This window comes from Rousettus aegyptiacus, unplaced genomic scaffold (assembly GCF_014176215.1).
Source record: "Rousettus aegyptiacus isolate mRouAeg1 unplaced genomic scaffold, mRouAeg1.p scaffold_m13_p_2, whole genome shotgun sequence".
NCBI lineage: Eukaryota > Metazoa > Chordata > Mammalia > Chiroptera > Pteropodidae > Rousettus > Rousettus aegyptiacus.
Window position 1 is genome coordinate 4,441,651 of NW_023416295.1, and position 25,102 is coordinate 4,466,752.

General features: G+C 55.7%; 1 protein-coding gene across 1 annotated transcript in view; it reads right to left on the reverse strand.

Moving 5' to 3' along the window:
* The window catches only part of INPP5D (inositol polyphosphate-5-phosphatase D), a 111,199-nt gene continuing 86,097 nt past the window's right edge, over positions 1-25,102 (reverse strand). Inside the window, exons 18-27 of the mRNA XM_016134731.2 lie at positions 23,116-23,197; positions 19,653-19,742; positions 17,337-17,450; positions 15,968-16,050; positions 13,455-13,542; positions 10,452-10,601; positions 9,581-9,677; positions 6,449-6,718; positions 2,080-2,686; positions 1-1,147 (exon numbers count right to left, since the gene is read on the reverse strand). Of these exons, the coding sequence (XP_015990217.2) occupies positions 1,145-1,147; positions 2,080-2,686; positions 6,449-6,718; positions 9,581-9,677; positions 10,452-10,601; positions 13,455-13,542; positions 15,968-16,050; positions 17,337-17,450; positions 19,653-19,742; positions 23,116-23,197 (1,584 nt within the window). The 3' untranslated portion in view covers positions 1-1,144. The remainder of the gene's footprint in view (positions 1,148-2,079; positions 2,687-6,448; positions 6,719-9,580; positions 9,678-10,451; positions 10,602-13,454; positions 13,543-15,967; positions 16,051-17,336; positions 17,451-19,652; positions 19,743-23,115; positions 23,198-25,102) is intronic.

Sequence of the window (25,102 nt, forward strand, 5' to 3'; positions counted from 1 at the left end):
CGAGTGAGAAAGGCACAATTTATTGGTCACACAGTCTGACACAAGGGGATGTGGGGTGTGCACCCCATTCCCCTGCACTGACGCTCACTCCTGGATTCGTTTTCCTACATCAATTCTGCTACGTAAAAAGCAACACGAGAAAAGACATCACTAAGCTATTCTTCTAGTAACCAAAGAAGCAGGGCCACGAGCCGCAGGGTTCGAAAGGAAAAGCCTGCACTGTTTTGAGAGCTGGGAGCCAGTCTTGGGCAGCCAGGCAGGGGAGCTCGGCTTTCAGGAGCCACAGCTGACTCTCCTACTAGCACAAGATAAGCGTTGGGCTTGGCTCAACCCATGGCCCAGGGGTGGCTTCCCAGCTCGAGGCGGGCACGGGGGACCGGCTGAAGCCGCTCTCCCCACTTGGAGAGGAGGAGCTGATTTTCCTTCTCCTTCAGACCAAAGAACTGAGAGGACTTGCACGGGGCACTGCTCTCTGTGCAGCTGTGCCCGAAGCCCGGGGCTGTAGCGAAAACCGTTTGCATCACTGAAGCTGGGCAAGGCCAGGTCCCTTGTGGCCTAAATCAACACTTACTCTTCAGCTGTCTTAAGGCCAAGTCCTGTCTCACTCCGGGAGGGCACTAGCCTTAATTTTTAATGCTTTGTCCAAACCGCTCAGGACGTACAGTTCTGAACTGAGGGGTCTGAGAATGTGCTTTCGATTGGCAGAAGAAGACTCAACTCAAAATTCTGGATAAGCACTTAGCAGGTACCTGGCACGTGGGGAGTGCTCCATACATGCGGCCGTCATTATTATTAATATTATTATTATTTATAGCTCCACCTGCAAATTGGCATTTCAGTTCCTTTCTTCAAAATGGCAACCGGAACAAGGCCCTTGGGTGCCAAGTACCGAGAACAAGCTGGGAGCCCAGGGGCGCGAGTGGCTCGTTGCCATTCAGGTATGCTCTCCCTTCCACCTCAGCCTCGGGCCGAGTTTCGCAGCCAGCACCGGCCGCTGACCGCACGAGCCGGGCCTCTTCTGAAAAGTCCAAAGTCCTGCCTAGGAAGCCGGGTAGGAGGGGCCCGCAGGAAGTCCCAGGAGGCGTCCCAGTGGCTTTGTGCTGCTCTTCTGGGCTCCTGTCTCACTGGCAGCTCCCCAGGGGCGTCACTGCAGGACAACAACAGATGACAGTGAGTGCTGCATTCTCGCAGGGCCAGATTTAACTAAAGGTCCCCGGGTCCCTGCTCGCTGTGGGCTGGGTCAGGCCTCCTCTCACGCAGTGCTGAAAAAGCCGCCATGTTGGTCTAGGCACTTCTTATGCATTCTGGGACATATGCCTACGTGTTATGCATGCATAGTAATACACAGTGTATAAATATGTAACGTATATAATTTACGTATAAATTACATCACGTAGTAATAATATACAATGAAATGTAAGCCTCCTCATAAACCTCTGAGGCAGGTTCCGTAAATAGCTCCCTTTACACAGATGAGTAAACTGTAGCTCAAGGCACAGAGCCAGGATGTGGGAGAACAGGAATTCAAAGCCAGGATGGTCTGGCTCCAGAGTCCGTTCTTAGCACTCCAAGTTTTACTCAAAAAGAAATCTATTTTTTAAGAAGAGGGCTATTACATCTGAAGTTTCTAAAATACTGGGAAATTTTTAAGTACTAATACTAATGATGATAATAATAAAATGTAACCGATCTGAGTTCTTTGTATTTATGGAGCCTTATTCCTCTGGGCTGGACACAGGAGGGCTCAGAGTCTATCCACAGCCCCTCCTTTCACCTTTCCTTTGGGGACAGAGGGTCGTGGGTTCAAATCCCTGCTCTGGCTCTTCCTCACGGATCTGCTCCCAGAAGCACTGCCTCTCAGACCCTAGTCTGGGGCGGGGCTGTGGTATCATGCACATGCACACCTACACGCACGCACACGAGCCCGCGTGCACCTGAGCACAGTCCTAGGCATGGCAGGTTGTGTCCGGCAAGCGCACATGCACGCCCGGGAGCCTGCACGCATCCTTGGGCAAGGAGACCGTGTCACCCGCATGCGCACACACGCGCCGTCCGGCGCAGACGCGCACCCCAGCGCACCTGCAGGGTGGTCCTGCCCAGCGGCGAGTCCTCGGGCCGGTGCTTGCCGTGGTGCGGCAGCTCGGCGTTCTCGCGGTAGTCGCGGCTCTTGGAGTGCTGCAGGTGCAGGACCGCGGGGCTCTTGACCGGGAGGGGCGGCCGCTGCGCGGGGGTGGGCGGCGCCTGCTGGCTCAGCTCCGACCTGGAAGGCTTGATGGGCCTCTTGGCTGGCACTGGGGCTTGGGAGCTGGCAGGGGCCTTGGGCTTCCCCTGGCTCTTGTCGCCTGCGGCTGGCCGGCTCTCCGGGGCAGGCGAGCAGGTGTAGGAGCGGAGCCGGGGCGTGGGGCTGAGGAAGGGCGTGGGCGGAGGCACCGGCTTGCCGGTCCCCTTGCTGCCCTCGGCCTCCTGGGATTTGGAGAGCATGATGCCGGGTGACATGGTCGCGGGGTCCGGGCAGGGTGGGGGTTCCTTCCTCAGCATTTTGGGGGACTCCTGCTCTTTCCTGGGAACCAGCTTAGGGAAGGAACTCACAGACCCGTACAGTGGGTTCTCAAACATCTCGGGCTTGGCCAGCTTGGGGTCCTCCGGGGGCAGAGGTTCTGCTGTGTTCTTCCCCACGTCGCTGGGTCTGAATTTGGGAAAAGGGGGGAAACGCAGGCGGAGAATGAGTGCTTAGTGCCGGTGGCGTTTTCTGGGGGGTCATAAACACGTCTGGGGCCAGAGGGAGGCCGCGGTCGCACAACACTGTGAAGTCCTGATTGCCACCGAATTCTCCACTTTAAAATGGTTACTTTATGTTTTGTGAATTTCACCTCCATTACCAAGGAGAGGCAAAGGCACTGTGTTCCTCATAGGTGGGTGACCACTCGGGGGACCTCGGCTGCTGCACAGACCTTTTCCTTCATAAAAACTGTCACACCAGAGCCTGTAAGTAGTACGGGGACTCAACTGAAGGGTTTGCAGGAGAAAGGGGAGAGCGGGCTTCCATGGCACGGTCAGTATCAAGACCATCTTCAAAACAAAACAAAACAAAACCATCTTCTCTAAAACAAAACAAAACAAAAACAAACAAAAAACCATCCCCTTCAACATGGCCAGAGAAGGCTGCCCCTCACTGCAGAGGACAGACCTGCCTTCCTGTCCCCCCCCGCCCCCGCCATGAATCCCGCAACCTCTCTGCTAGCTCTAGCAAATTCTGCTCTGACCCTGAGGGGAGCAGAAGCCTTGCAGGTGACCAGACGTCCTCAGTGACCATCTGTGCTACTCAGGGGTCCCAGGTCAAGGAGCAACATCTGAGACGTGTAGGGGCCAGCCATGTGCCCCAGGCACAGGAGGCCACCGTGAAACAGACAAAATCTGGGCTCAGAAGGCCGACATTCCTGGTTCACACAGTGTTCTTCCTAACCACAGAGGCCTCTCCCCAGGGAACCCCTGGTGACTGGTTTCCTTGGTGGCCTCACGCGGTGGGAAGGAGAAAACGGCGGTCAGGCTGGCAGTCAGCGGGAACCTGGGATGCGCGCACTGGGGACGAGCGGCAGCAAGGAAGGAGGCCCGTGGACGTGTCGGGAGCCGAAGCCGGGAAGGGGGCGGCCCATGTGTCCGCTTCCTGACTTATTATGGCTCTCACTCAGCGCACTTCCTGCCGAGCGCATGCCGAGAACCGGGAGTGAGAACACGGTTCACTTCTGGCCGACGGCGGCATCTCCCAGGGGAGCCGCTGCCCAAAGGAGGCTGTCGTGAAGAAAATGTGGGTCCCCGGGAACCCGCTGACTGTTCAGGCCGTGAGACCTCTTACTGATGAAATGTGTGTGCAGATGCTGTTCGAAAGTGGCTGAACAGCCAAGGCGGATAGACTTTTGGGGCAGTAGGCGTGGGCTCGGGGGACAGGGGAGAGATGTCATCCTTGCATGGGTGCCGATGAGATGAGATGACATGGGAGCCTAGCCTCGGGGACATGCCAGTGGGGGCTTGACTGCAGACTCCGTTTGGGGCCCATTACTCTTTGGAAAGACTTGGAACAGCTGCATAACCAGAAGTGTTAGGGGCCTTGAGCGAAGACTCTGGAGGGCCGCCCCTCCACCCCAGGCCTCCTCTGCGCCCCGGCTGGATCCGCAAAGACCTGTGCTGTGAGTTAACCCAGGGAGGAGGGTGGGGAGGGGGCACGCGGCACTGACCAGAAGTTCTGAGGAAGAGGCAAGATGGAAAAAAAAAAAACAAAAACCGCATGGCCTGACGCCTGATGGCCCACTCGGTGACTGAGATAGGAGGAAAGGGTTCGCCTCAGAGAACCCGGGCCGGGGCCAGAAATGGGCCCTGGTGGCGGGCCCTCTGGGAGGCGGCTGCTGTCACTCTCAGGGTGGGGGCCGGGGAGACCGGAAAACCTCAAAACGTCTTAAGTCTTATTTCCCTGATCAAAGGTTACAAGACACGGAGTCCACTGCGGGCCACAGTTGTGGAATCAGTCACCGATATCCAGGGCCCAGAGTTAATTCTCGTGGCCAAAGGACTCACTTCTCAGGTCCCGGAGTCTGCTCCTTCTGAAGCGGAACACTGGGTGGGGTCTGAGGAGGGCCCTCCGAGCCCGCCAGTTGGAGGCCGGTTGTTCCCGTTTGCCCCGGGTTCCAGGGTCTTCTGGGATCCAGGATTCTTAGTGCAAAAAATGGGACAGTTTTGGGCAAACCGAGGCAGCTGGTCCTCCTACTCGAGTTTGGGACGATGGTGGGAAGACATGGAGGGTGCCGGTGACACCCCCTCTTCCACGGCCTGTGCCCGGGCCGAGCCGGGGTCGACAGCAGTGAAGAGGGCTGCAGGCAGGCGTGGGAGCTGCCGGCTTCTTGCCTCGACTCACCTCCTCGTGAGCAGTGAGCTTAGAATGCCACCCCGGGGGGCCCCTTGCCTACCGATGTCCCTGTTCTGAAGCCGTCACCTGTGACACTGGAGGGAACACGTTCCCCACCCGGTTCCAGGCCGCGTGCTGAGTTCGAGCCGTGAACCACGAGGAAACTTACTCCGGGAACTTACAAACAGTTCCTTGTTCTACGTGGTCACTCACGGCTCCTTTTTTTGAGGCGCTAACCAGATGACTTTTGCTAAATCATCTGGTCCTCATTTTCCAGGGCAGAAAATTGAGGCTTCCCCCCCACACACCCCTTTACGTTTCTTATGGAATAACCAGAGTTCGAAAATATCATCGACAAATTCTGAAAACTAGAGGCACAGAGATAGGACCGAGCTCAAGGGCAGGCCTACTTGTCCTGTCCTGTCCTGTCCTACGATGCCCTCCTCCCCCCGGCCTCTCTCCCTTTCCTTCCATTCACCTCTTCATTTTTTTTTTTTTAAGGAGAAAAAGCTTAAGGAACAGAACCGTAAACTGCCCGTAGGAAAGGCTGGACGCGAAGGGGGATGAGGGAGGATGCTCTCTGACAATGCTCGCTTCCCCGGCTTCTAACAAGTGACAGGAAACACCGCCGAGAGACACAAGACCTCATAAAAGGGAAGAGAGGCTTGAACGGCCCCCTGAAGTCGTCATAAAGAATGAAGACAGCCACCAAGGACAGACGACGCTGCCGACATTTTGCCCATCTTCGATCGTCGTCGTCTGGGCGATGTGATGCACTTTTAACTGCCGTCTGCCATCCTGTGGTTGCTAGACACACGCAGGGGTCCCTAGCCTGCGTTTCCACCGGCCGTTCTCGAGTGGGTTTGCTTGGTTCCGGCAGCTCGCGTGAGAAGTGGCTGTGGCTCCGGCTGCCGGACTTGGGCCTCTCCCTGGCTGAGTCCTCCTGCCGTGTGCTGCCTGGGCCAGTTCTAGCTGCAAGTCGGCCTTCCCTAACCTCTTGGCCTTTCCCGAATGTTGCTGTTCCTCCGTGGCTCAGCCCCGCCCTCGCAGGCTAGCCGCCCTTCCCCTTGGACATCCCCAGCCTCTGCTGCAGCTTGCAGCTTTGCCGACCTCCACAAGAGAGTGGGAGCAGACGCCTTGTGGTCGTGGTCGGGGAGAGACAGGGGAACTCCGGCTGGGCTCGGGAGGGCTTTCTGCACGGGAATCCCCACCTCTGTTCCCTGGGGCCTCCCGGGACTGGGAGGTAGCCAGAGGGTTCACTAGCTATAGAAATGTAGTTTTCAACAAATGTCGTTTTTATAGGAGGGTATGTTCCTTGACTATATCTTTAAAATTTTCTATGAAAAAGAAATCGTTCACGTTTACATCAATACAGTGGGACGCGGAGATTCTACAAGCATTTTCCGAGGACCTGCCGTGTTCCAGGCCCCGAGGGTGAGTCAGCGACCCAAGTGGACACCCTCCCTGCCGGCTAGCAGCTTCGTTCCAGGGCCGGGTCTCCCGGGAGTGGAAACCCAGCGAAGGGAGAGGGCTCGGAAAGAGCACGCCTACCTTGACTCCTGCGTCCTGGAGCACGGGCTCCGGCTTGCTGTCGCAGAGGAGAACTTCTTGGGTGATATGGGTGGTTGGGAGGGCGGTGTTGGAGGGCTCTCTCCCCTTCCAGGCCCCAGGGAGGGGTCTTTGAATGAAGGTTGGTCATAGCTCCAGGCTGAGGGCTGCTGGTCGGGGGACAGGGCCTGTTTCACGTGCGCGAAGGGCCCCACCCCCATGTAGCTGGGGTTGATGATTTCAGTGATGCTGGAGCCACTGCAGAGAGGGACCCTGTTGGGGAGACACACACAGTCACACCACAGGCCTCCCTCCCTCCCTCGGGTCGGCCCCAGCCTGCGGATGGTGTCTCCTGATGTTGCTGGGGCTCTCCCTAACGCCTTCACTGTTTGGGCAGTGGATCCGTCCATCCGTCCATCCAACCATCCATCCACTTACCCATCCATCCATCCATCCATCCATCCATCCATCCATCCATCCACTTACCCACCCATCCATCCATTCACCTATCCATCCATCCATCCATCCATCCATCCATCCATCCATCCATCCACTCACCCATCCATCCATCCATCCATCCACTTACCCACCCATCCATCCATTCACCTATCCATCCATCCATCCATCCATCCATCCATCCATCCATCCATCCATTCACTCATCCATCCATCCATCCATCCATCCATCCATCCATCCATCCATCCATCCACTTACCCACCCATCCATCCATTCACCTATCCATCCATCCATCCATCCATCCATCCATCCATCCATCCATCCATCCACTCACCCATCCATCCATCCATCCATCCATCCATCCACCCACCCACCCACCCACCCATCCATCCACCCACTCATCCATCCATCCATCCATCCATCCATCCATCCATCCACCCACCCACCCATCCACCCACCCACCCATCCATCCACCCATCCGTCTGTCCGTCCGTCTGTCCATCCATCCATCCATCCATCCACCCATCCATCCACCCACTTACCCATCCACCTATCCATCCATCCATCCATCCATCCATCCATCCATCCATCCATCCATCCATCCATCCATCCACTTACCCACCCATCCATCCATTCACCTATCCATCCATCCATCCATCCATCCATCCATCCACCCACCCACCCACCCACCCATCCATCCACCCACTCATCCATCCATCCATCCATCCATCCATCCACCCACCCACCCACCCATCCATCCACCCACCCACCCATCCATTCACCCACCCATCCATCCACCCATCCATCCGTCCGTCCGTCTGTCCATCCATCCATCCATCCATCCACCCATCCATCCACCCACTTACCCATCCACCTATCCATCCATCCATCCATCCATCCATCCATCCGTCCATCTGTCGTCCATCCATCCGTCCATCTATCCATTCACTCACCCATCCATCCATCCACCCACCCACCCACTCACCCATCCAACAAAATCGTTACTGAGGGCCTAGTAAGCCCCAGGCCCTGGGCCAGGGGGAGGGAGCATGGTTGTGAACAAGGCAGCCACGCTCTGTTCCCAGATCCGATGAGAGGGACAAAACAAGCTCAGTGACAGAGAATCACGGCATTTACACAGTGCTAAAGTCTGACAGAGTCACAGAAGAGATAGACAAGCATGGGGGTTGGGACCAGTGGGGCCGAGGGTGGTCAGGGAAGGCCTATCAGAGGAGGCGGCTAAGGAGGAAGGGAGGGAGACGGCGGTGAGAGGAAGTGCAAAGGCCCTGAGGTGAGAGGGGCCTGACCACTTCAGGAACTGAGGGGAGGATGGAATGGGAGGCTGGCGTGTGAGGGGAGGGTGCAGAGTTCCACCTGCACCATGTCGGCTGGCATGCTCGTGTGCGAGGCATCAGAATGGAAAAGGCCACGTGGGCATTTAGGGATGAGTGTGGAGGTCGCAGGTCAAGACTGGAGCCTTGAATGTGGTGGAGTTGAAGGGATGGCCCAGACCCGAGTGAGGTGACCCCGAGACACACGCCTTGTGCCGTCCCGGTCTTTTGTGAGACGGCGCTCTCGTGAGCACCGACTAGCAGAGATCTGCGTGGACAGGTTGTAACACAGCCTCCCAGCTGCCGCCTGCCCAGCTGGCCTGCTTCTGAGCATATCTCCTCCCATCCATCAATGCCTGCTTCAGAAGTCCTAATCCTAATGCTAGTCAAATGGGAAATAATTTGTAGAGCTGCACTGCTCCTGAATCTGGAGCCTTACGATGCTTTCGTTAACTGCGCAATATTGGGAAAAAAGATCGAAAGGGAACACTTTAGCGCCCACAGCTACAGCTGTCAGAAGCTGGCGATGGGAGTTCCTGTGCCCCGGGGAGGCGGGCGTGCGGGCGAGGGCCGGATGGACAGGCGGGGTGCAAAACGGGGATTGGAGAGAGCCGGGCTCCGCGGCGGCTTTTGGAATTTCGCTCGCTGACTGACACTGCTTCGTCCCCCTAGCAGGGGAGCTGGCACAGAGACCGGCACAGCCCCCGGTGGCTGGGTGCTGGGACTCGCGACCATCTCAGCGAGCCGAAGTGCCGTGTTATTGGGGACTGCTGTCACCTAGGCATTTAGCCTCTTACAATGTCCAGGTTATTCCCGATCCAGTCTCTGCCAAGGGCACCTTGCGTACATTTCCCACAATGATTTTTCCTCTTACATAACAGGACGGGGTTTGGTGGCCACAAAGCCATGATGGCCGATGTCCCATCCACGGAGACATGGCAATCGTCCCACGCAGTCACCTCTGCAGGTGTGTCCCCCTGGACTGGGCATCTCTCTCCTAGGCTGAGCTGCTAAGTCAGGGACTGCACCTAATTTGCCTCGGTTTCTCTAAAACCGGACACACAGTAGGCGCTCAACCCATGTTTGTTGACCAGAACCGAAGTCTCCAACACGAAGGAGGAGTCTCCCAGGCCTGTCACAGTCACACCAATGCCCCTCCTACCCCCCACTCCACGGCCGTGGGTTTGTGGTCAGAAGCCTCAGAGCCGGAAGCAGGACGGCGCCTCTCCTGGCCGAGCTTCCTGTCCGTCCAGGTCCTCGGTCCCTCTGCCCCCCACTGACCCTCCCCGGGGGCCGGGTCTGCAACGCCAGCCAGTGTGCCGTGACGCCCGGCAACGCCCCGCTCTACCTGTTGGCGGGTTCCCACTGCTTCGAGGGGTCGTGGCTGGCGAAGCTCTTCAGGGACTTGGGCCCGCTGGACTCGTCACGCTCGGTCTTCACAAAGTCTGCAAGGACGGGGCCGGGAAGGAGTGTGTGAGCACCCAGCAGTGCGTCCCAGCTGCCGGGCAGGCGGGGTTCGCACGATCTGAGGCCTCACGCGAGCTCAGGGGTCGGGCGGTTATGCGTGAGGGAGGAGAGTAGGCACGTGTGGCCCAGAGAATTTCATGCGGGCATTTCATGCGACAGTTCCAACTTGTTGGCAAGGGACAAAACAGGCAATTTTTTCTTGGCAGATCTGAATAAAATATAACAAGGTACCGGAGCGTTCGGTACCAACGCCAAGCTCTTCGTGGGCTTAAATGGCAGCTGGGACCCCGCCTGCAACGCTGACTTTGGCTTCTGGTTGCAGAGGTGCCGAGGGCCCCTCATTCCAACCCACATCCTGCCAGAGAAGGGAGCTCCCACAGGACAGGAGGGGAGCCACACCCCCAGGCGGTGGCAGTCCCGATGGCCTGGTGCCCACCCAGGAGCAGAGGGTCCAGGCTGCCCACGTGTATTGAGATCTGCTATCTTGCTCTTCACGTGAGAGGCAGCACCCATCACATTTACGAATTCGAGCTGAGGACTCCGTGACCCTGCATTCTCACCTCGGGCTAGCTGCTTCCTAGGTACATGACCTTGAGCCAATCACTTAACCTCTCTGTGCCTCAGTTTATCCAGCTACCAAGAAAGGATGATACTTGGCACTCACAATATTCAGCAGCCTTGCTGAGAGGACTCTCATCCCTACCCCTAACCCCACAGCGCCGAAGAGGGTATAGGGGGTCCCGCCCACTCACCATAGAGCTTCTCCCTCTTCTTGCCCTGGGAGGTCTGCAGCTTGATCTCACCCCGGAAGTGACCCGTCATCTCTCCGTGGTGGGTGAGAGGCGTGTGGATGGGGAGCGGAGTTTCCGTGGCCTCTAACCGTAGAGCAATGCAGCCCTCACCTGGGGATGTGGAGGGACAACAGCCACGTTAAGACCCCGCCGTTTCACAGGACGAACACTGCAAACTCCACCTGCAGATTTAGCTCTGCCTCCCGAAGATGGTCCTTTAAAATAATGGCCAAGGCGGGGATCGCTGGATGCAACTTTCAGAATAACTCCTCAGCCATCTGGGGAAAGCGTCTCGAAATTTACAGCAAACGCACTCTACATAGATTAGTCAATGTAAAAATGTTAAATCATAGAAAATCTAGCAGAAAAACAGAACTAAACACTAACCTGAAGGCTAGAGGGAATGGCAACTTTCCAAGATTTGAAGCCATGTAAGAAAGGACAAAATAGGACTGACAGACGAGAGGATATAAAAGTTTAAAACTTCTACACAAAGAAAAAAGCGAAAATGAAAAGGAGATTGACTGGGACCATTCGGTGCAGCTTCACAAAGCGGGCATTTTCCCTGAACTCACGAAGAACTCCTCAAAATCAAATCCCCAGCAGATACGTGGGCAGATAACCCCGACGGTCATTTCACACGAAAAGAATCGTAGCTGGTTGATTTCAATAAATGGAAACTCATTCAGCCTTGCACACCATCAAAAACGCAAACAAAGGCAATACTAAGGCATTCACTCACAGATATGAACTCGGCACAACATAGAAGAAAAAGACTACCCAATAGCAGCAAAGATCTGGGGAAACCTGTACACTCGGGCGTGGAAAGGTCAACATGCAAGACAGCCTTTGTGGCAATCAGTCTGATAACAAGGGCCAAGGATCACAGACGTATTTACACCTTTTGACCCAGCAAGCATGGGAACTCACCCTAAAGAGGTGAGCCGAAAGAATAAAAAATGTCCCCAAAGAGATCCATCTCAGCATTATTGATGACACTACCAAAAATAACTGACAGAGCCTCAATAATAATAATAGTAATAATAAGGAATGCTCTAAAAAATGAAGATGCAGTAAATCCGTGGAACATTATGAAGTTTTGAAAAGCAATGGTCAGGAAGGCTGCATACTATCTGATTCCAGGCGAGGAAAGTAAAATAAAACATGATATCTCTGCGATGAGCAGGAATGCTTATGTGTGAGACGGAATAAAAATGATCGCCGTAGAGGGGAGTGAGACCGCCGGTTGATTTCTTCCCCTCGTTATTATTACGACCTGTTGTTTTGAGTATGAATACCGAGAGGAAGAAACAAAGGCGGACTATAGTATTCGATCAGGAATGTTCGATCGAGAAAATGAAACCTCAGACCCGAGTTCCTGTTTCCTGCCGCCAAACCTTCAAACGCCCCGGCGAACACACGGATCCATTCTCGTTGCCCCGCCACGGCGGACGGGAGACCCAGATCCGGGGCCAGCACGCCCCCCAGGTCTGCCCGCCCTCGCCCGTCTCCCCGGCATCGTGCTGGGTGAGGGCGAAGGGCACGATTCTGGAGCCCGGCTGCCTGAGTTCAAGTCCAAGGCCACACAGTAGCTTGTGAAAGGCACTGAGCGGCTGCCCGGCCCTGAACGAGTCACTTCATTTCCTCACCTCTGCCACGAGGGTCGTGACTGTACCGCACATTTCAGTCACCTACCGTGTACCCTAGGGGTCCACGGCTCTGCCTCCCGGCTTCCGCCACCAGCACGAAGCATCTTCAAACTCCTTCCATCGAAAACAAACACCCCCCATGGACCCGGGTTCGCTTCCTGTCTGCCTCGTGCCCTCTGCCTCCTCCCCTCCACTTACGCCCTGACTGCCTGTCTCGCCGGGTCCGGGGATGGTCCCTGGGTCACTGTCTAAGGGACACTGTGTGGTCCTTATTTTGTCGGACCTCTCGGCCGCATTTTCTGCCATAAGTGTGCCCCTCTTTCGACTCAACTCTGACGGTGTCCCCGAGCCACAGCCTCTGACTCTCCCCCCACTCTGGCTGTGCCTTGTCACCCCCGGTGCCCGCGCCTCACCAGATCACCAAATGAAACATTAACCCAGCCGCTCAAGCAGGAAGTGCAGGGCCACCCTCGCCTCCCACGTCCCCCGATTCCCGCGGGCAGTCTCCCTGCTTGGCACCCTCGATTCTAGCCCATCTCTCTATTTGTACTGTCCCTGTCTCCTCGCCAGCCCCTCATCACTCACCTCGATCCCTGCAACCTGTATGTCTAAGACGGAAAGCCGATCACATTACCGTCTGTCTCCCCAGACTCTTCAGTGGCCCGCCGTGGCCCCCAGCATGAGGTATTTACCCGGAGCCCAGCTTCGAGGGAGCTGCTTGATCTGGCTCCAGCCTCCAGCCCCTCTCTCTGGCCACCTGCCCCTTTCCCTGCTCCGGCCACACAGAATGTACCAAGTTGTGAGGGCGAACCTGACATGGGCTAGAGCCATGGACAGGCTGAAGATGTTACAGAAGGTGGTCTCTCTCTCGTAGGACAGCTGGTGGGGACACAGGCCTGAGCACTGAGCGATGCCGGGATGACCCGGTTCAAATAAGGGCTCAGCCAGGGCAAGTCACTTAACCTCTCCGAGCCCCAGCTGAGTATTGACTCATCGGGAGAATAGTGTCTGTTTCCTGAGGTCTTGTCAGAATTAAATCCACAAAGTGCCTGCAAAGCTCCTGGCACAGAATCCGACTCAGGGAGGCCTCCGCACAAGGGAGGGGCTGTGGCTGCTGGCCAGTACTCCCAGAAGCCCGACGGGGCGGGAAGCAGGACTCACCGGTACCTGTCCCTCTGGCAGCCCTGGGATGGGGGAAGGAGTGGCAGGGTAGTAGGATGGGGTGCAGCAGGTGGGCTTTCTGTGATGGAGAGACCACCAGCTCCCTTAGCTCAGGGGCCGTCAGCTAACGGCGCGCCTGCCCCAGGACCCTTACCGTAGGATTCGTCGCTGTCGGAGGACTTCACGCTAATGAGGATGTGCTGGTCCAGCAGGTACTCGGGGTCGGAGATAATGGGCTTCAGCTGCAAGGAGAAGGGGGTGGCATTAGAGCTGATGCCTCGGGGACAGGTGGGTGAGCGTCGCCAGCCCAGAGGAGAGGGATGCTAGAGAAAACTGGCCCGCAGATGTTGCTAGGAAGCAAATTTGGATCTCTGCTTTTCATGCCCAGAGAGCAGGAAGGGACCCACACGTACGCCCCGCCCAGCAAGGTGGGGTTCGCTTTCTTTCCTGTCCCCCACCGGCCATCACACGGCACTCCAGGCCCAAGGAGAGGGCCTGACCCCACGGTTGCCACCTCCCTCCCCCTCCTCTGCAGCCCCGGCATCCTGTGGAGCGGGCCAGGCTGATGCACAAATGTGATGGGATCAGGAACCAGGTATGAATGCACCCCACTGCCACGTGGGCTCCCCCCGCGGGGTCGCCCCAGGTCTCTCCTCAGCCTGCTCCGGGGACGGAGGCTGTGTGGACGGTGGCCTCTGCACCCCCCAGCAGAGGCGGGCCAGGAGCCGCCTGCAGGCTGTCGGGAGGGTGGCTCGGTGAGTGACCAGCAGAGATCCCGAATTCCAGCTCTGTCCCTGACTTCCCGCGGGGACGAGGGACTCTGGCTCCCGGCTGCCCTGCTGCTCTGGCTGGGCACGTCCGCATGCGGCCGCACACACAGGGCAAACCCAAACGTCGCCGGGGTGCGGGGCCGAGCCCACGCGAGCCCAGGCAGGGGCTTTATGCGCACACGAGCTGGGCGAGAGCTGAAGTTTTGAATCTTTCACCAGTTAAGACTGCTCCTCACACTGCCTCCAACACAGAGGGGCCTAATAAAAAGGTCACACACCGCCCCAGGCTGTCCACTTCCTCCCACGCACAGACACTAACACCCCTGGTCAGGCCTGGCAGGGTGGGCTCCATCTCCATTCAGAAAGTTCCGGAATAAATGACTGGAAATCACAGTGAGTGCTGGGGGGCATTCTGGGGTTCCAGAGCCACACCAACACTCAGCTCACTGATGTGAAATGCTGGCTGGCTCCTAGTTAGACCCGGATGTGGGAAGACCCCACGCCCCCGGGCGGCAGTGGGAGGGAGGTGGCCGATAGAGGAACAAGGAATGTCTGTGGGGAGCACACTCACGAAAGTGGGGGGGCAGGGCAGAGCCTCCGTCGGGGTGCCCTGATGGGGGTTTAGGGGTGAGGAGAGAGGAGGAGGTGTCAGGGGTGGGCAGAGAGTCAGGGAGCAGTCGGGAGTGAGGCGCCCGGGGGATGAGGCTTGAGAGCGAGGAAGGGCTGGGAGCCGAGCCAAGGAGCTCGGGCTCATCCCATGTGACACCAGGGACTTGACTGGACAAAGAGGGGTATGCCAGGCTCAGACGGACATTCCAGAAAGATCTGTCAGGCTTCAGGATGCCTCGGCAAGAAGACAGGGGACCCCGGGGAGGCGGCAGTGGGTAGAGGCGGGGACAGAGGCAGCGGGAGCAGCAGATCTTGGCAGAAGTCAGGAGGAAGGGACAGGAGTCGCCTAGAGGTGCTGCTGGGCCTGGGGCGCTGGTGTCCTCCCACCTGGACTGCAGGCCAAAGTAGCCCGGAGAGGAGGAGCAGGAGGGTGGGGTGGGCGGGTCAGGTGGGATGTCCCCTTGGAGCCGAGCCACCAGGATTCAGGGGCCTGAAAACGGCCCCAGTGCAGGGACTTCTGACAGCTCCGACTCAGCCTTGCGGAGGACCCCAGTCGTAGTGCACCCAAATCAGGGGCCGGTGACTGGGGCATGAGCCTCTGCGCCTGCGATGACGTGGTCATGTGTGTGGCCCGATGCTTGGTTCCATCAACGGCTAAGGCCAGTGCAGGCAGCCCAGCCCGCCAGCCTGTCTACGCCCCACCCCAGCCTTCACTCCGTGGAGTGTCACCGTCACCGAGGGAGCTTCCCGGAGAGGCGGCGAAGCCCCGCCCTGTGGCTGCATGTCCCCAGCCTCGCGCCCCCTCTGCGCGGCCCTCCTCAGCGGGCGGTTCTGAGCCCCAGGTCCAGGCCCGCTTTCTTTCTGCAGTGAAGACGAAGGAGGAGAACCGCGGGGCCTGAGGGTGCGGGGCCTGGGGCTGGCACAGTGGCCGGGTGCCCCCGAACAGACCGCGCTGGGATCTGCCTCAGTTTCCTTCTGTGTAAAGTCACGCAGTCGGGTGAGACCTCCGGCTCCCGGCCACGATCCACCACAGGAATCGAAACCCATTTAGGACTCTTGGGGCCCCGAGGCACCGGAATGTGTTTAACCATCACTGGAAGGCGGGCGGTAGATCGCCTTGAATGAGAGCGGGGCCCGCAGGTCGGCAGGCCTGCGGTGGCCTCTCCCGCATTTGGCCCCTGGGATGCCCGCTCCCTGTGGTCAGGCCGGGCCAGAGCTCTGCCACCGCCTAGCGCCGCTGGCCTGGCGACTGCGAATCCTCCCCGGGGACGCCCTGCCCTCGGATTACCTTAGGAAGGGTCTCCCCGAACTTCACCACCAGCTCCCCTACGCTTCCTTCTTCGTTTTCTCCTTCCTGACTCTTGACGAAACCTGTCGGAGGACAACCAGCCTGGTGTTCAGAGATCAGAAAACAAGAACCCGACAGAAAAGGTCCCTAGGCTCGTCCCGCCCAGACCAATGCGGTGACTCTCCTGCCTCTTTAACCTGTAGGGACCCCAGAATCTTTTGGGAATCAGGCTTGTTGGCATTGCTTTGGCGCAGGGATGGTCATTTGCCAACACAGTTTAGTTATTTTGGGGGAAAATTAGAGATTCCCCTCCTTCTCGGCTCCTCTTTGCAGCAAACCTGGCAACAAAGGAACCGTCACTCTGCAGGCAGAGAGACGGGGACACATGACAGCTGTCCCCCGCCACTCGGCATGGCAGCCCTTCGGAATGCTAATTTGAGCTCCCTAATATGCTGTTTCCATAGAAATGTATGCAAATGTCTCGACAGTTTATTAAAAACACCCACACGAAAATCCTCATCATTTTTGGAAGCGCTGTTGCCCTTGCTTGGCGAACCGAGGCCTAGAGACTTCGCGGAGAAGGCGCGTCTGTCACCAGGACTGAGCCCCAGGGAGTGGGAGAGGGAAGGGGGCTGGGGCAGCAACGGGGCGGTGGCACGTGTCTTCCTCCCGATCCCGATTTCTAGAAGTTTCTAGAAGTATCCGGCATCCCCTGCGGAGCTGATTTTGCGCACTAACCCCCAACCCGCTGCTGCTCCAGTCACCACTACCCGACCGTCTCAGCCGGGAGAGCTGGGTCTGCTCACCGCGGAACGGCTTTAGACGACATGCCTGGAAGTGCCACCTAGGGGTGTTTCCCAAACGGTTTGCGCTAACTGCTGCTGGCCGAGAGGAGGCCACCCGCCTCGAGCTTGCGCTCAGATGCTCCAGATCCCCCGGGAAAGAGGCCCGTGGTGCAGGAGAGCGCGGAGGACCCTGGGACGAATGGGCGGCGGCCAGCAGCCGCTCAGGGCCTGACACCGGCCTCCAGAAGCTTTGGACCTTCACCCTCTTGTCGAGAGGGAGCCCCAGCTTGGGGGGGGGCTCTCAAGTGGGCTATACTGCCCTGAGGGGCAAGGAGAGAAGGCAGGTGCCCAGTCACCTAAAAGGAGCCCAGGGGTCAGCACACCATCACTGGGTGTCCCCTTGGGCCCTCACTTGCCACCGCCTAGCACTGCTGCCTGCTTCTTTGACCCCCACTCGAGGTCCACCCATCGGTCGGTCCTTCCCAGGGAGGAGAAGTGGGGCAAAGCGCCATCAACCACGAAGAGGCGCTCGCGAAGACGAGCCAGGCCTGCCCCAGCCGAAAGGAAGCGCAACCCCCACGCACTCTCCAAGCAGCTCGAGTGGAACTCCAGGTAGAATTTGGTCTGGGACTTGGTCTTCAGGGTGGCGTAGCACCTGAGAAACTCGATCTGCCCTTGGCTGTCGACGGTCCCGGGTCCTGGAACAGGAGACAACAGAGATTCGGTTCCACGGTGTGCTCGGAGGTGGAGCATTTCACAGCGGCCCCTTGACTGGAGCGCCTTCCCTGGAGGTCCAGGGAAGATGGGAGTCCAGGGGAAGGGGAGGTTTCCCCTGAAGTCCCACCATGCATACTGTGTCCCCACGATGCTAACAGCATCTCTGAGCAATCGCAACTGGCGGGGAGCAGAGCGGGAAGAGCCAAGGTTCAAGGGTCAAGTGCGAAGCTCACGACCTCCCCAGTTCGGGCAAAGAGAGCTTATATAATGCCTCGGCTGCTCCATGCTCAAGTTCATCTCATTTCTAAGTTCAGGTCGTAAGAGACACCTGCTCCTCCTTGCTCAGTTACCCCCTCCTCCCTTTACTCCAGTATATTCCTCTGTACCTTTCTATTCGGTTAACTTTCTAGTAATGCTATTTATTTAGAAGACACTTTTGCAAGCATCTTTAGGCTGGCTTTGAGCAGGTGTCCTGTCCTTCCACATAAATTCCGAGCCACCTGGGACCAAGGACAGACGTTCCCTTCCTCTGTCCCTCCCACCCTTCCTTCTTTTCTTTCTTTTCCCCGGCTTTATTGAGAAATAACTGACGAATATAACCGTACGTATTTAAAGCGCACAATGTGATGATTCCACGCACATCGTGAAGCAATTACCAAGATCAAGATAATTAACACATGCATCCATCCCTCACATGGTTAATTGGCTGTTGTGTTTTTGTTTTTGTGTTTTGGTGTGGTGAGACTCTATTCTCAGCAAATTTCGAGGATACAGTACTGTATTATTACGTACGGTCACCATACTGAATATTACATCCCGAGAACGTATTCTCATTATAACTGCAAGTTTGGACCCCTGGACTTACATCTCCTCGTCGCCCCTCACCCCAGTCCCTGGCTTCCACCCTTCTATTCTGTTTCTATGAAATCGATTTAAAAAACAAGTCCACACAAAAGTGATACTACACAGCACTTGTTTCTTTGTATGGCTTACTTCACTTAGCTTTCCTTTTCCCTTTTAAGACCCACAGCTCCTAGGCCGGGCTCTGCTTAGGTAGACGTTTGACCAATGCTTGATCCAGGTCATTGGTGTTCGTGAGGACCTACTGTGGGCTGAGCCTCAGTCGAGGGAAGGCAAGGCTGATACCGAGGCTGTAACGAGGGTGCTTATCGAGGGTGCAATGTCATGGGCCACCCATCTATGCTGCAGAAACTCAGAGAAAGGGGAGATGGGTAGGCGTTGGGGAAGAGGTGGAAGGTTCTAGAAAGGCACAGTGGCCAGAGCTAGGGAGGAGACAGGCTGGTGGGTCATGGCCGCATGAGGAGGGGAGGTCACGTTGCTGAGGGGCATTAGACCCAACAGCAAGGAGCTGTGTCCCAGCCTCGTCTACGGCAATCACACACTGAGGACACAGAGTGACACAGGCTTTTCCATGCTATACGGGGCCCCCCACTCGGCCTTTCTAAATGAGCCTGGACTGTCTGCCGACCACGAGAGCAGGGGGTGGGCAGAGAAGGTGACAGCGTGGCTCCCTGGTCACCCAGGCCCAGAGCTGGAAATGCCACAGAGAACACCAAGCCCCTGGTGGGGGGAGGTGGCCCAGTGACCAGCTGAGTTGGATTATTTGAAAAATTACCTGCAAATCTAAGTATTGTTTATTTCCGCATTTCCCTAAACCTGGTCGCCTGCATTGCGGCCCGTTTTCGCCAGCTCCGCCCACCACGCACCTGCACTCACCCTCTCCGCATAGCCTCACTTCTTAAACATAAACAAACACATTTAAATAAGAAGGTCTAGCATAAGGCCGACAGGAAATCAGTGTGGCTTGCCTTGCACAGAAGAGACAAATTAAAAAACACATTAACGTAAATGCGTTACTAATAAATAAATGGTCGTCCGGGTCCCCCTGCCCCCAGAATCATCGTTGGTGGCAGACATGCCATAGTCATTCACTCAATTTTAAAGAATGGATTGGAACCGAGTCTTAAAAAAGCTAACGTATTTGCCAGAGAGCAAGACAATGCTCGGGACGGAAACCGTGATGTGCTTTGGACGTGAGGAGACCCGCCCGGCGGGCCGGGAGCTGGGCGCGAGGCTCGTCCAGTGCTGGTGGCTGGTGCTGCAGCAGGGGACGAGCCCGCGGGGCCTCCCGCGCCCGTGAGGACACAGCGCTCGGGACTTACCGTTCTTGGAGACAAACTGGGAGGTGACTCCTGCCTCGAATGTGGCAAAGACGGGGCTGTGGTCGCTGGTCATGATGTCGCTGGTGCTGCCTGCGGGGGAGGGGAGAGGAGGCACTTCTGAGCAGAGAAAGAGAAACTCTTCTGGTCAGGCCCAGGAGGACAGACCCACGGCAGAAGTCAACGCGTCCTTAGGGAAGGAAGCCTCCGGAAGTTCCACGGTCTCGCCCCTGTCATTCCGCCGACCTTCCACGGCCGCACTCAAGAGTCTCAGTGAAAGCGTGGGACACCGTCTCCTCCATGGCTAACATGGGCCTGCGCTAGCTTTTCCTAAAGACTCACGAGCTTTTAACTGGATCGTGGCATGTGAACTGTAGAGGTTTTCCTGGGCTACGTACGTGGTCGTATTGAGATGGGAGTGTAGGGCCACTGAGCTCCTCCGTAGAAGAGATGGCGCCCTCCCCCGCCCCACGGTGACCCACAGGGTCGGGAGAGAAGGGAAGGTCATGAAGCAGAGATGCGGAGCGTGGAGCTCGGGGCTGGGATGGCAAGAGGAGGCGGGAGAGCGCGTCTGCAGGGAGTGAGAGAAAGAACGCAGTTCTGGAAATACCGAGTTCTGGGTGCTTTTGACAGAGCCACGTGGAGAGGTCCGGCTGGGTGTAGGGGGTGGAGATGTATCTTTAGATCTAGAGTCGTGAGGTTAGGTGGGAGCCACGAGGATGTCTGGGCTCCCTGGGGAAGACATGAAGGATGAGAAGAGACGAGCTGGAAACCCCGGGACCCGCCAGCCATTAACGGGCGAAGGAAGAACAGCACGGGAGACAGGAAGGCGATAAAACGGATTTACGTCCTTGTCTCTAAAGCTTCTGCAAATCAGCAAGAAACAGAGGAATGTCCTTCTTTTTTGGGGCAATCACTCAAAAGATACGGGCGGAAAATACACACACACACACACACACACACACACACACACACACACACAGATAGCTAATAAACATGAACAAAAATGCTCACTCGGCAACAACCATCAGAAAAATAGAGACGACGATGGGATGGGATGGAGACAAGGAAGAGTGGGGGGCACTGGTCCTGGGGGAGGAGGGGGGGATGGGGTAGAGGGCCCGGGTGCAAAGGTCAGCCTGGCGAGGAGGGCGACGCCCCTCCTCTGAGACGGGAGGGGAGGGAAGCAGGCAGGAGGGGCACCCGCCTGAAACACGTTTGGGCGTTTGGGCGCGGACAGGAAGAAGGCGGTGAGGGGCTGGTACGGAGAGGAGAGGACGGAAGGAGGGGAGTCCGGCCGCGTGCGGACCTCGTTTGTGGTGACCGTGGCCCTTCGAAGGGGTGTTCCAGGGAGCAGTTTCAAGGTGGGCGAGCGGGCTTGCTTTTAAACGTTCTTTAAAATATTTTAGATGCACAGTGAACACAATAGCGACAGCGCTGCACTAACTTGGGAGGTGGACTGTCCCCCACTCCTCCCCACGGTGAGGCTGGGTTTGGTCATGTGACTTCCTCTGGCCGATAGGACATTAGCAAATGCGAGGCCAACAGAGACTTAAAAAGCGCTGCCACGTCTGAGACTTGCAGCTGGGAACCATGGGAGCAGGAAGAAGCCTCGATGGGCTAGTCCGCTGGATAGAGACTCGTGGCTGAGTTACCCCCGTCGGCCAGCCCAGACCTGAGTGGGCTCCCGGCCTGAGTGTGCCCAGGTGACTCCAAACAGAGCGTCCAGGTTTGGCCCCAAGACTCTCAGGCCGTTGCCCAATTTCAAAGTGGTTTGTTGCACAGCAGTAGATAACCGCCGCATCCTTTTTACGTCGACCGCCGTGAGGCGCACGCGCCCGCTGACCCCCGTTTCCTGAGCTCCGATTATTCGCTCCCTTCCCTTTCCCGATTTCTTGCCCGCCTGCAACTCATGCAACCCTGCTACAGTGCCCCCAAACATTCAGTGAAACCTCGCTAGCAAAATTCCCTACATCGTCGACTTCGCCTTCATGGTCCAAACCCGGCCCTTCCTGGGAGACACCGAGCCCCTCCGGCTCCACCCATGGGCCCAGAGAGGGGGAGGGTGTGTCTTCCTTGCTCCTCAATGCCCCTTCCAGACCAACCTCCTTCCTCTTTCCTAAAATCCTCAACTATGGCGCCATATCTTGAATGCCAAGGTTAGGTTCAAAGCGGTGATCGTACGAGCCACCACTTTGTCCTGAATCTCTTCAGCGCTGGCTGAAGAAGGCAGACAGTCGAATCTTCCTGGCGATACGAATCAGCAGGAGTGGTGTCCGGCCTAGGGGGGGTCACGGGCCTGGAGGGCTCAGGGCTGGCAGGGCTGAGGATGTGATATATAAGTGTGGGGATGCGCGCGGTGGGTGGGGTTCAGGCCTTTGGAGGTTCTGAAGGTGAAACGATTCTCTGGCTGTGGTTATGGGGTAAGCGGCCTATCTGTGCATCTAAAGGTATATATGTTTGCCTAGTGAAGTCACTTCTGTGAGACAGCTCAGGTGTTGGGGGGGGGGGTGTAGGCTGCATGCCTTAAACTATCTTAGGGTAGAAGGCCCAGTCCCTCCGGGCAGTGCGAGGCAGCCATGATGGAAAGCTATGGAAGTCAATTATGGGACGTAAGTTAATGTGGGAATTTGTTGATCCCCAGAGAGAGCGTGGGGGTCACAAAGCTGGCCGCCGGGCAGCACCGAGGCTGGCGGCCTCAGGTGTGGGGCAGGCCTGGGGGCGTGAGCAGCCAGTCGGGGTCTTTGGCCTGTGACTTGGTCACATAAGGTACGTGCTGAGGACAGAGCTGGTCCTCCTTTGGATGTCATTATCTGGAAATTTGCGATGTTTTATAAATGATACCACAATTCCCAGCCAGTAATGTGTTGCAAGCAGTTCTGCTCCGTGAATTTTTAAGTGTTCAGAGCAGAGTAGTTCCAAATACTGAGAACTAAGGAGATTCTACGAACAAGGACTCAGGCAATCGAGAATTCCTTCAGTGTATCTTAAATGTCTAGGGCCAACAACCGTTTAACTGTTTTGACAACTTTTCAATAATTATTTACTCCGGTATTGCATATTATCCCTTTTCCATCATTTTAACTCAATTTCTCCTTACATTTTCCCCAAATACATGTGTGTATACTTATGATATGTAGAAGGTGGAACCAGGTGAATTTCCAGTATTCGAACTGTTTCTGACCCACGAAAACACCACTTTCATATGACTCAAACGTTAGATGCTCTTTTCATTAAAAAAAGAAAAAGAAAAAATTAATCTGGATTGCTTTTTTTTTAAAAAAACGGCTCCATAATTCTAACGTCTCCCAAACTAGAAGCGACCGTATTGCCGCCAAGATGGCAGAGGAGGAGCCACTCCAGCCCATCGGGCCGGGGCTGTAGGGCGCGCTCCCATTTTACTGACGGACAGACGGAAGGAAGCCCTTAGGTCTATGGCAGTGAAACCCCACAGCGTGCCACTCACCGTAGGACTGACACACCACATGCACCAGCGGGTAAGACTTCCAGAGGACTCGGTCACACCAGGAGGGCAAGTTGTACTTCATCTGCAAATCAGAGTCACAAGCTTTGTAAAAGGCTCCTCGCTTTTAAAAAGCATGTCAGCAAAAGGAAAGATTAACTCGGAGCTGGGGTCATCCTTGAATTCATCTGCTGTTGGCTCTTTATAGAATTTCCACAATTGGTCATTTTAAACCCTTTCACTTACCTCAAGACCCAACCCCATTGCCACAATCCACACTTCAGACACCCTGGACTCCAGCTTTTGAACAAGAGTGATTCACCTGGCTGTGTTCTCTTACCTGTCCTCCTCCCTACTTCATAATCTCTTATATTTTTACATTCTCTTACTTTTTTTTTCTGACTCAGATGAACCTCTCCACCTGTATATTCAAACAAGTCTCTACTTATCCTCTCCAGCAACTTACTTTAATAACATACTCCAGACATGCTTCCCCCGCAACCCATTCATACATCCGTCCACCTATATACTTATCCACCCATCACCCACCTATCTACTTATTCATCCACTGATCCATCCATCCATCCATCTGCCCACATACCCACCCATCCATTTGCCCATCCATCCATCCATCCATCCGTCCGTCCGTCCGTCCGTCCGTCCGTCCATCCATCCACCCACCCACCCACCCACCCACCCATCCATCCATCCATCCATCCATCCATCCATCCATCCATCCATCCACCTACCCACCGACCCACCCACCCACGCATTCACATACCCAACTACCCATCCAATCATTCAAACAATGTGTACGGTGAAAAGCCCTCTCTGGGCTACCCTGGTGAGCGAGACGTCCACTCAGCGTGATAGACAAGGCAACCTGGCAATGATAATAATCCTTCTTGATCCTTATCACCTTAAGTTTTAGCTCCTTCTCCTCTGCCTACAAATGTAAAGGTCCTCACCCTAAAAGAGCCTACGCCTCCCATCTCCTTCTTTTCTTCGTTTTACCAATTGTCTTTCAAGAATGTTCTGTTTTCATTGACCCTACTCCTAGACTGCCCATTTACTTTTTTTTTTTTTTAAGGTACAACTTAGATATAGTAAAGTGTACTAATCTTACGTGTATAGCTTGAGGAATTTTTACATTTGTTTACACCCATTTAACCCCCACCCAGATCACTATACGGAAATTTTCCATCATCCCAAAAGGTTCCCTCTGTCTCTTCCTTGTCAATTACATCGCCTCCTGGAGGCGAACACCGCTGTGCCGAACATCTCCATCGATTAATCTTGTCTACTCTCGAACTTACAAATGGACTAATTCAGTATACAGTGGACCCTTAGAACAACGTGGGCTTGAACTGCAGGGGTCCGCTAACGTGTGGATTTTTTCCAATACATATATATGTACAGTACTGTAGATGTGTTTTCTCTTCCTGATGGTTTTCTTAATAACATTTTCTTTTCTCTAGCTTACTTTATTGTAAGTATATGGTATGTAATATATATATATATAATACAAAATATGTGTTAATCGACTGGGTATGTTATCAGTAAGATTTCTGGTCAACAGTAGCCTATTAAGTTCTGGGGAGTCAAAAGTTACATGCAGATTTTCGATCGCCTGGGGGCGGTCAGCGCCCCTAACGCCTGCGTTGTGCAATGGTCGGCGGTAAACTTCCATGTGTGCGGCTTCTTGCGCCCACGCTGGTGCTCGTAGAAGTTCTTCTGTGCTAGGGCTGTGGTTGCGTTTCAGGGTATGTCTATCCCACACTTATCCTACCGCTGACAGAAGTAGAGGTGTTTTTAGGTTTTAGACATTATTTTTAAAAAGCTGCTATAAACATTCTTGTATCTGCGAAAAAAAAATACTGATATCTCTTGTGTACACCCCAAAGTGGGAGTGTTGGATCATGGGGTAGGCGCATGCGTGGTTTCATAGATGCTGACAAATGGTCACTCCTTTTTCTTTTTTACTTACTAG